This window comes from Oryx dammah, unplaced genomic scaffold (assembly GCF_014754425.2).
Source record: "Oryx dammah isolate SB20612 unplaced genomic scaffold, SCBI_Odam_1.1 HiC_scaffold_26, whole genome shotgun sequence".
NCBI lineage: Eukaryota > Metazoa > Chordata > Mammalia > Artiodactyla > Bovidae > Oryx > Oryx dammah.
The window spans coordinates 86,297,119-86,309,312 of NW_024070210.1; the positions used below are offsets into that span (position 1 = coordinate 86,297,119).

At 38.7% G+C, this 12,194-nt stretch overlaps 1 protein-coding gene across 3 annotated transcripts in view; it reads right to left on the minus strand.

Annotated features, from left to right (window-relative positions):
* Positions 1-12,194, minus strand: part of LOC120852514 (dual specificity mitogen-activated protein kinase kinase 5) — a 263,024-nt gene that overhangs the window by 121,237 nt on the left and 129,593 nt on the right. For all 3 annotated transcript variants that reach the window (XM_040225792.1, XM_040225791.1, XM_040225793.1), the window contains one exon: positions 363-436. In XM_040225792.1, coding sequence (XP_040081726.1) covers positions 363-436 — 74 coding nt within the window. The remainder of the gene's footprint in view (positions 1-362; positions 437-12,194) is intronic.

Genomic DNA, 12,194 nt, shown 5'->3' on the forward strand with positions numbered 1-12,194 from the left:
TGCTCCCAATATTAATTTTTATTGTGGGCCAGTTGGGCTCCCCAGGCACAGCTCCCACTCTGCCCTCCCTTTTGTCTGGCCAAAACGCTTTCATATCAAAGCTGCATATCAATGAAGTTTGCTATTCGTAAGTAGTAATTACAATATCAGCAGTTTTTACTGTCATTAAACAATGAACAATCATATTCTGATGAAGGCAACTCGCTCAGAGATTAAAAATGAATAACACAATCCCAGCCGACAAGAAGATGCAGAGTTCTGTTTGTCTGGCAGCTAGGTGATTTTTCAATCCAGAGAGAGAATGAAAATAGGAAGTAGATGTTACAGAAACGAGAACAGATCAGGAGGAAAAAGAGACCTACCTGAGTGCTAACTCCAAAATCACACAGCTTGACTTGTCCTCTCGTGTTTACTAGCATATTGGAGGGCTTCACATCTACAAAAGGACCAGAAAAACCCATGTAACTAATTCAATATCCACCGAGCTTGTTCTAAAAAAAGCAGACGCACACCAAACCATATTGCAGAAATGACATCATCTGTTCAACCTAGAATTCTAATCACAAATTTAATGCAAAGCATTTTATCTGGAGGCAAAATGTAAGGTCCTAACTCCCTCACTTCCAACCATTTCTGTTTCTGTAGAAGCTAGAGTTTATTTATTTCATGTTAAAGTCAAATAAAATCTTGGCTTCCAACAACAGTAAACACACCTAACATCCTACTCCAGCTTTCAGAAAAAGTAGATAAGAAAATGTAGCCTTCTTGCAAAAAATTTGTACAAGAAGGCTTAGTTTTGCTCTTAATGTGAAAGTGCTTCTCCCACCTGAAAAGTAAAGCCAAAGGGAAGCCAGTAAAGAAAAAATCATTCAAAATGTTTGCTGTAACAGGTTATATCTGATTGAAACAATGAAAGTGTGAATGCAGTACTGCTTTTTCCTGGTTTTACATGCAAACCATACTTCAGATAATCCTCAGAAATGGACCTAAAAGATGTATGTACATGTGTGCATGCGTGCACTTACCAGTCTTTTATTTATCCCTCTCGTCCCTTATATCATTTTGACTGTTTTTAAAGTTAACAAAGGAACTGACATAGCTTTTGCCAAGGCAGTCTGCTAAATAGACACAAAGGGTTTCTGTGAAGCATCATCAGTGATAACAATAAGCCTTTTCAGGAATTCAAGGAGCCAACAAAAACCATCCAAGTAGGATGAGACCACAGCACTTTTGTTGGTACAGGATAGCACCTGCTTCAACATTTCATCTTCAGCAGCAAAAGTGGTTTAGAACAGACAACTTGCTGTATTCAATAGAATATATGACCATAATTACTCTAAGACTGAACAAAAGACTCAGAATTTCTATGTAGCATCTAAAAAAACCTGTGAGTTAATCTCACGCTGCCCATCCAATCTGCAAAGGGGTACCTCCCAAAAAATATCTTGCCAAGAGTAGGTACTTAGCTCAAACTTCAGGTTCAAACTCAGTAACCAACGATTACTGAACCCTACCTCCCATGTGACAGGCATCTTCTCATACGTGTGCTCGTTCAGTGTTGCCTAACTGACACTAGAATATACACTCCATGAAGGCAGGGACTTTGACTCTTTTACTGACTTCTAGATACCAGTTCCTGAAGAGGGCCAGTCATACAGGAAATGCTTAATAAATATTTGGTGAATAGATGAGAAGAAATTAATGGAAACCATGAACACTAGCATTATTTTGTGAATGATTATGTTTCAGTGGTCAGGGGTTAGCTGTAGACTATGCCTCTGTAGCGTGCCCTTTCAGATAAGACACACTATATACTTCTTGTAGGGGGACTTTCTGTCTGAAAACAGGTCAGTATGCCTAGGCATGTGTAAGCTTTTTTAAACCAACTTGCCTCTCTGCTTCCAGTTTTCCCCAATTTCAACATAAACCTTATACCACCATCATATTAAATACACTTTCACTGTAACTTCTCTCCTAAGGAGGAAGTAAAATATTCCCTGACCTCCCCCACCAATCTCAATGTGAATTCCCTAAGAATAGGGTTGTGCTTTCATTTGAAAGCAGTTTGAACTCAGTTCAGTTCAGTTGCTCAGTTGTGTCCGACTCTTTGCGACCCCATGGACTGCAGCACAACAGGCCTCCCTGTCCATCACCAACTCCCGGAGTTTACTCAAACTCATCTCCGTTGAGTCAGTGATGCCATCCAACCAGCTCATCCTCTGTCGTCCCCTTCTCCTCTCGCCTTCAATCTTTCCCAGCATCAGGGTCTTTTCAAATGAGTCAGCTCTTCACATCAGGTGGCCAAAGTATTGGAGTTTCAGCTTCAACATCAGTCCTTCCAATGAACACTCAGGACTGATCTCCTTTAGGATGAACTGGTTGGATCTCCTTGCAGTCCAAGGGACTCTCAAGAGTCTTCTCCAACACACAGTTCAAAGGCATCAGTTCTTTGGCACTCAGCTTTCTTTATAGTCCAACTCTCACATCCATACATGACTACTGGAAAAATCATACCCTTGACTAGATGGACCATTGTTGGCAAAGTAATGTCTCTGCTTTTTAATATGCTGTCTAGGTTAGTCATAACTTGTCTCCCAAGCAGTAAGTGTCTTTTAATTTCATGGCTGCAGTCACCATCTGCAGTGATTTTGGAGCCAAAAAAAAAAAAAAAAAAGTTTGCCACTGTTTCCACTGTTTCTCCATCTATTTGCCATGAAGTGATGGGACCAGATGCCATGATCTTTCTTTTCTGAATGTTGAGTTTTAAGCCAACTTTTTTACTCTCCTCTTTCACTTTCATCAAGAGACTCTTTAGTTCTTCTTCACTTTCTGCCATAAGGGTGGTGTCATCTGCATATCTGAGGTTATTGATATTTCTCCCAGCAATCTTGATTCCAGCTTGTGCTTCATCCAGCCCAGCGTTTCTCATGATGTACTCTGCATAGAAATAGTGTTATATGTGCAGCCTCAGTAGTCTGCACAAAAAATACACATCATAGACAGCCACAGTAGACACTCAATAAATGTTTGCTGAACTGGAAGAAATGTTAAAGCCTGGTCTTATTTTCCAAATTTAATCCACACTACAGGCTCTCAACTTTACATATTTTTCTCTTGGACAATCTACTCTTTTATATACTGATACCCTTTAACTGGGCTTCTCTGATAGCTCAGCTGGTAAAGAATTTACCTGCAATGCAGGAGACCGTGTTTCCTTTCCTGGGTTGGGAAGATCCCCTGGAGAAGGGATAGGTTATCCATTTCAGTATTCTTGGGCTTTCTCAGTGGCTCAGATGGTAAAGAATCTGCCTGCAGTGCAGGAGACCTGGGTTCGATCCTTGGGTTGGGAAGATCCCTTGGAGGAGGGCACAGCAACCCACTCCAGTATCCTTGCCCAGAGAATCCCATGGACAGAAGAGCCTGACAGGCTGCAGTCCATGGGATCGCAAAAAGTCAGACATGACTGAGCAACTGAGCACAACACAGCACCCTTAAACCACTCTTAAGCCACACATCTAATGGAGACAGGTAATGAACAAATATTCGGAGCTCCTGGAAGAAGAGGCTGCCTGGAAATCACAAGGCATGGTAAGATGAACAAACCCTTAGCTTTAATCAGACACACATTTGACTTAAGTGGACCAACAGAGAGAAAAGAATAAAACAGCAAAATTTCTAGATTATGTTCTGAAAGGCAAGGTGTAAATAAGAACCAGATGGCATTTTCAGCTCTCCAATATCTTTTTTTTAACTTATATTTATGTCTACTGCCTGATTTTGTACATTTACTTTTCAGAAATAGTTTGTGTATGAAAGCAGTAGGCATACAGCCATCCTAAAACAACTTCTGTATTCCAACTAGACTGGGCTAGCCATTGTCTCAAAAGAAACCAATCTCTAAAACACCACTACCATGCCATCATTCATGCTGTGTCCAACCTCAACCTCCCTGGGTTTAGAAATCCTTACTTGATATTTTTTGACTGATTCTTGTCCATCCTTCAACTCAAGTATCCCATCTCCCTGTTAACATATCTACTTGGCCACGAAAATCACTGCTTCCTTTGAAATGCTAAGGCATTTACTCTCTGTACCATTCAGAACTGAGCATGTGACACCCTTTTTTTTTAACCAGTAATTACTTACCATATTTACTGTTAAAGGTATCACCAAGTAATAAGTTCACGGGGGAGGAATGTTACACATTTTTGTATTTATCCTGTGTGAGCATAACATTTTGTTCACTGGTTGATAGCTTCCTAAACAATACACTAAATTTGCTAGTATAAGTGTTCCCCTCCCCAGCAACATTGGACCATAATAGATCCCGTTACACAAAATCAACAGATTCAAGTGAGAAGACAGAAGCCTGACTCAATGGAGACATAAGACTTGGATTTTAGCCTTTTGGGCCCTGCCAAATGTGACTTTGGACGAGGCATGTGACATTTTAGTTTTCACCTCTGTAGGGAGATAATAAAAGTTACTGCATCTTAAAAAATTGTGGGAATTAGATGAAATAATGAATGTAAAATAGCTTTTAAACTGTCAAACACTCTATAAAATATTATTATTATCTAGTGGCAATCAAACAAGTCATAAAAAGTGTTGTATTTCTTTATGTTCAGGAATAATTTCTGTTGCTACTGCAGTAAATTCAAGCTGTATTTAGGTAAAATACTAGTTGAAAGAAAGTAATTTCCAAAGTTCAGTAAGTAGAATGATAAAACCTATTCAGTGTTTATGAAGAGGCGTATTTGCCAGACTATATGTACTCACTCCCCGATAAGGCCAAAGAACTGGTCTCCTTACTTTCATACTTGCTCTACAGCCTGTCATGAACAGTGCTGCTAAAGTGATTCTTTTTAAACCTTAATCAGGGACTTCCCTGGTGGGCCAGTGGTTAAAATGCTGTGCTTCCACTGCAGGGGGTGCAGGTTCAATCCCTGGTTGGGGAACTAAGATCCTGTATGCCACTATGGCATGGCTGAAAAATAGAAAAAATTAAAAAAAAAAATCCAAAACCTAAGTAAGACCATGTCATTTCTCTGCCTGAAACCTCCAGGGGTCTCCCAGCTCAATGCAAAATGCAGCCCTCATGGTTTCTGAAGCCCTCTCTGAGCTGCCCCCCTGTTACCTCTGTACTCATCCTTCCTACCCCTCTCCCTGCCTGCTCTGCTTCATCTCACGGGCTGCCTTTTCAGGCATGCTCCTGCTCTGTGGTTCCACATCACTGGAATACTTTGCTCCCATATATATAAGCAGGCATGGCCTGAGCCTTTGCTTTCTTTTTTTTTTTTTCTTCCAGGTTTCTGCTCACATGTTACCCTTTTAAGAGAAGCCTTCCTCAACCATCCACTATGAAAAGCAATACTTCCAACCTCAGAGATTCATTTTCCCTCTTCCCTATTTCAATGCCCCTTTTAACACTTAGCATCATCAACACTCTATAGAGGTACACGTAAATCTGTTCTGTCTCAGTCTTCCCTTCTTGAAGGAAAGCTCCATGAATGCAGAGATGTGATCTGTTATGTTCAATTCTATGTTTAGAATGGTGCCTGATACGGATAAGAAATGGTATCTGTTGAACAAATCGTGAATGAATATTTCCACTAAATAAATGGGCAAATATGTGTACCTGGAGAGGCATGAGTTTGGACTAAGATGGAGCTCCATGGAGCTCCATCTTTTCCCATCCAATGGCATATATTTTAGAATAAATCTATTTCACTATTAATGAATATATTTGTGAATGATATTGTTCATTCTGAGAAAACCTATAGGCATTCAAAAATACTCATTCAAAAAATATTTACTGATGCCTTAGCAAGTGCCAGATATGATAGTAGGCACTGTGGAGAGAAGCATGAGTAAGATCTGTCTCTACCCTTCAGAAGAGTCATATTAAGGAACTGTTGGTATATATTTTGACCAAAAATAGTGTATATGAGATTTCAGGATAATACCACTGCTTATGTATACTCTAAATGGTATTTGCTTCCTATAATTAAAACAATGAGAATTATGTAACTAGAGAGTTTCCAAGCTTGGCTGTGCATTTAAAAAAGAAAAAAACATTTGTGGTTCCACTTCAGATCTATGTATGTATGCTATGTCACTTCGGTTGTGTTTGACTCTTTGTGACCCCACGAACTGTAGCCCACCAGGCTCCTCTGTCCATGGGATTTTCCAGGCAAGAATACTGCAGTGGGTTGCCATTTCCTTTTCCAATCTGTGTGTATATGTATGTGCATATACACATGTGTGTTGTCTGTGCATATATACATATATGCATATACACATATATGTGTGTTGTCTGTGTGTCTATGCCTCAGATCTACTGATTTAGAAATCAATCTGAAACAGACTGGTCTTCATGTTAGCATTTAGAAAAGATCAACATAACCTGCTGTATTTCCTTCTGATTTAACTGCTGGCAAGTTCAGAATGTCTGAAAAGAAGTTTTATTGTTTAACTTTCCTTTTAAAATCAATTTTATTCATTAAAGATCAGTTTTATTGCAGTCATTTTGAATATACAGTTTAATGAGTTTGACAAATGTATACCTCCATATAAGTATACCACAATCAAGATATGAAACATTTACATCACCTCCCAAAATTCCCTGTGCCCTTGACAGTCAATTCCATCCTCTGGCAACTGCTGATTGATTTGTTATTTTTAGGTGATTTTTTCCTTTCCAATATATATCATAAACCCTGTAATAATTCTGCTTTAAAAAGTCGATGATTAGTGTTTGGATAACACCTGTCACTAATATCTAAGGAAGTTATCTTGCACACAGTATCAACTAGGTCTTACTTTTTTGACCAATCTGACATTTTTGCTATAAATTGTAGCATTTAGACCACTCAAATTTAATGTAATTGGTGATATGGTTGAGTTCAACTCTACTATCATACTATTTGTCTCATCTGTTCTTTGTTCCTTTCTTCTTCTGCCTTCTTCTGGATTAGTCTGGCTCTTTTTAGCATTCCACTGATCTCTACTATTGGCTTCTATGCCAGAAGTTGGTAAGCTTTTTCTGTAAAGGACTACATTTCAGGTGTTGAGGCCAATACTCAGTTTTGCCACTGTAGGGCAGAAGCAATCAGAGGCAATATGTAAATAACTGAACATGGCTGTGCTCCAACAATCTTGGTTTACCAAAACAGGTAGTGAGCCAAATTTGACCTGTGCGCTAAAGTTTGCCAGCCCATTGGAAGGTTTGTTTTTTGTTTGAATGGCTGTTCTAGGGATTACAATGTTTCTTTAACATTTCAGAGTCTACTTTCAAATAATATTAGGTTATTTAATTGATAATGTAAGAATATTAGAACAGTTTGTTTCCATTTTTTCCCTCCCATCCTTTGTGATACTATTACCTAACTTTCCTCTACATGTCATAGAGGACATGCCACAATATCGTCTTTATTTTTGCTTTAAATAATCATCTTTTTAAAAAATTTTAAAGAAAAAGCATTTTATATATCCACAGGTATATCATTCCTGGTACTATTTATTTCTTTGTGTAGACCTAACTATCAGTGTGGTATCATTTTCCTTCTGCCTAAATAACTTCCTCTAACATTTTTTATGATGATCATCTATTGGCAATGGATTCTCTCTTCTTTGTTCACCTTAAAATGCCTTTATTTAACTGTTATTTTGGAAGAATATATTTACTGGACTTAGAATTCTGGATTTAAAGGATTTTCATTTCTTCAATATGTTAATGATGTGTTTCCATTGTCTTCTGGCTTGCATAGCTTCTGAAAAGAAGTCTGCTGTCATTCCCATTTTCTGTTCCAATCTTTAATGTATTACTTTTACTCTGAATATTTTACAGATTTAAAAAAAAACACTGGCTTTAAAGTTTTTATTTTGATGTACTTTGGTACGGTCTTGTATATGTCCTGGTTAAGTTTGCTAGGCCTCTCAGATCTCTGAGTTTACAGGTTTCGTCAAATTTGGAAAGTTTGGAAAGCATTATTTCTTTAAATTATTTTTTGCTCCCTTTTCTTTTTCCTTTCCTTCTGAGACTTCACTTACATATTTATCCTAGACTTTGTGATACTGTCTCAAAGGTCACTGAGGTGGTGCTCATTTATTTAAAGTCTTTTTTTCTCTTTGCAGTAATTTTAGATAATTTCTATGTTTCCAACATTGAGATTGCAAATTGTTCCTTCTGCAATTTCTAACCTATTGTTAATTATACCAAGTGAAAATTTTACTTCAGGTGTTTTATTTTTCATATCTAGAAGTTCCCTTCCATTTTGTCTCCCACTTCTCTCCTCATAATGCTCATGTTTTCCTTGAAATCCTTGAGTATGTTTATTAATATAGTAACTGTTCTAAAGCTCTTGTCTGCTAATGGGAGAGTCCCTTTTTCTTTCAACAGAAAGAATTTAATATAGGAAATTTGCTACATAGGAATTGGAGGGCTAGAAAAATGAAACTAGGATAATAATTTTAGGAAGCAGCTATTGTGTCCTCAGAGAGATTTCTGCTTCTATGTCAAAGGGATTTCCTAGGCAAGAATACTGGAGTGGGTTGCCATTTTCTTCTCCAGGGGATCTTTCTGACCCAGGGATCGAACCCACGTTTCCTGCATTGCAGGTGGATTTTTGACCATTTTGCCACCAGGGAGGTCCAAGAACTCAGAAGAGAAGCTCTAAAGAGTCAGTGTTCAGACCTCCAAGAAGAGGTCACTGCCCAGCTGCAGGTCATATTTGTGAGGGAGCATATGGGGCTGGTTCTCCATGTGCTAAAAGAAGCTGGGTGCTTGGGTCAGGACCCAATGCTGAGGTGATGCTGCAAGAGGTGCAGAAACCAGGTAGGTGCAGAAACCACTGGCTCTGATTCCCACCTCAGTTTCCCTCTACTGCCCCCTTCTGGCAGAACCTAACAAAGGGCCACCAGTCCAAAGGTACTCCAAAACGTGATTTGGAGAGACCCAGCTTCTGCATGGCACCCCACTCCAGTACTCTTGCCTGGAAAATCCCATGGATGGAGGAGCCTGGTAGGCTGCAGTCCATGGGGTCGCTAGGAGTTGGACACGACTAAGCGACTTCACTTTCACTTTTCCCTTTCATGCACTGGAGAAGGAAATGGCAACCCACTCCAGTGTTCTTGCCTGGAGAATCCCAGGGACGGGGGAGCCTGGTGGGCTGTCATCTATGGGATCGCAGAGAGTCGGACATGACTGAAGCGACTTAGCAGCAGCAGCAGCAGCCTCTGCATCACAGATGAGTGTGTGGAAAGAAAAGTGGATGGGGGTTGAATTACTGCAGATAAACAACTAGCAAGTCTCTTACACAGTAGATTTGGACTCTGCATACAAAGCAGGCTCCAAGCTTTGATATTTGGATATCTGTCTAGTATCTTCCTTCTAGATTTGATTGGCTTTTTCTTCCTTAGTAATTTATTTTTTTGCCTATTTTTAAAATTTAAGTTAAAAAAATTTTTTTTACAATGTTGTGTTGATTTCTGCCATGAAGTGAAGTAAAGTGAAGTGAAGTGAAGTTGCTCGGTCGTGTCTGACTCTTTGCAACCCTGTGGACTGTAGCCTACCAGGCTCCTAAATCCACGGAATTCTCCAGGCAGGAATACTGGAGTGGATTGCCATTTCCTTCTCCAGGGGATGTTCCCGACCCAGGGATTGAACCTGGTCTCCCGCATTACAGGCAGACGCTTTACCGTCTGAGCCACTGCAAATCAGTCATAATTATACATCCATTCCTCCCTCCATAGCCTCCCTCCCCTCTCCCTCATTCCGTCCCTCCAGGTCATCACAGAGCACCAGACTGGGTTCCCTGTGCTACACAGTAGCTTCGCACCAGCTATCCATCTTACACCTGATAATGTATACACATTGATGCTACTTTCCCCATTTATCCCACTCTCTCCTTCCCCGACTCCTTCCACAAGTCCATTCTCTCTATCTCCATCTCCAGTCCTTTCCTGCAAATAGGTTCATCAATACCATTTTTCTAGATTCCATATATTAATATATGTATTAATATACTATATTTGTTTTTCTTTTTCTGACTTATTTCATTCTGTATAACTCTGGCTCTAGGTTCATCCACCTCATGAGAGTCTCATTTCTATTGATTGATTATTTTTCTAGTTATGGTCTTGCATTCACTATCAGAAGAAAAAAAATTTTTTTCATGTACTGATATTTATTTAGATGCCAGATATTTGCATTATGTTGTTGAGTGATTTTACTGTAATCCTTTAAAGAGTGTGAAACCTGATACTGGCAGGTAGTTAACTTACTTGCAGAGAACCAAAGTAGGAGACCTGGGTTTGATCTCTGGATCAAGAAGATCCCCTGGAGAAGGAAATGGCAGCCCACTCAAGTATTCTTGCCTAGAGAATTCCATGGACAGAGAAGCCGGGTGGGCTACAGTCCATGGGCTGCAAAGAGTCAGACATGACTGAGTGACTTTCACTTTTCACCTCAAATTGTTAAACAGAACTGCATCATACCTACTGATAATATACATAGGCTGACAACTGCTGCAACTTTAATATTTGTCACATCCTCATTAAAAAGCCCACCTTACTGTGAAATCCCACTGAAGGAGTAGGAAAATATTGTGACAGGAGACACATGTGATGGGATCACTGTCAGTTCTGTGAACTAGTCTTTCAGGAAGAAGCCTGCCTTCAGGTAGAACTCATAGAATGGAATTTGCATCTGATCTAATGTATCAGATGATTCACATCTTGACTTTCTAGGGTAAGAGTCATTGTCATTACTGATTCTAGAGAGCAGTAGCTTCCAGTATACACAGTGTATGTTTCTCCCATTTACTGTATTTATTCATTGATCCACTGAGCACCATTTCTTTGACAGGCACTGCTAAGCACACAGTCTCAGTTAATTTTTATAACAACTTTTGTCAATATAGGAAGATCAGATATCACCTTTAATCTTATATATCATACACACACACATGCATACTCACTCTGTCATACACATGTGCCCACGTGGGCAAATATACATACTTTCTGTGTCACCTCTGCTTTTTCTGAGAGGATCTGGCCAACAGGAATCTACACTGACTCCTATACAGCCTTATCTGTATAAAACAACTACGATTCTTCTAAAGTGAAAGAGGATAGGAAATACCTGATATCACGAATGGATAACTTTACGTTGAACCTTCATTTCACTTTATCCGACATAATGTTGACTTCATGGCCAACCCAAAGCAAACCTTAAATTAGGAAACACTAAAATGTGTTATTTTATGTACAATGCAAAGGAATTAGAGTTAATTTGGTTTCTCACTAAAGGTTTATGGTTTACATTAGATGCAGCTTGTTACTTTTTAGTGGTATGAAAAGGACCTGTATATAATTTCAGATTCTACACATCTCATTTGTATTTTCTTTTAGAAAATGTCTCAGTTAAAATCAATGCTCTACTATTCATTTAAGCTCCTTTGCCTTCAATAAAACTAATTGATAAACCCTAATAATTAATGGCCTGATTAAACCAAAATGACTTACATCTGCCCTGATGATTGCCATTTATAATCAGTCACTTTAAAGACTCATCTTTTTTGTGCTTTGCTTACAGAAGAAAGGCTATGCTTTTAAGCGAGCTGAATGAAAAGCTGTATGCTCTCAGTTGTTTGTTTTCCATAACATGAAATTGCATTAAAATAAGCATAGTTACAACTGTCTTCTTAAAAGTAATGTTTCTGGCCTAATCTGTTGTGCTCTTGTTTATGGCTTGGAATGAAGTTGAAAACAAGCCAAAACAACAACAAAAATTATTTTAGTATTCCTGGAACTATTCTTGAATTATAGAATTTGCATGTTTTAAGTGAAAACATGGAAGAGATAAATTCATTGACTATATACTAGGTTTGTTGATGACTCAGATATAAGGTGGATTATTTTACCCAGATAAAATGAAACTTAAATCAGAGGATTTAGTTAGCCTAAACCTGAATTCATGTGATGGAGTTTGAAGCAAATTCCAACATAAAAAGATTCCATTTGCTTCAAATTCCATCATATGAATTCAGATTTAGGCTAACTCTTATTTATTTCAAAAAAGGATTTGAGGGTGCATGTGTATGAGAGAGTGAATACGTATGTGTGAGTATATGATATATGATTAAAGGTGTATCTGATCTTCCTATATTGACAAAAGTTGTTATAAAAATTAA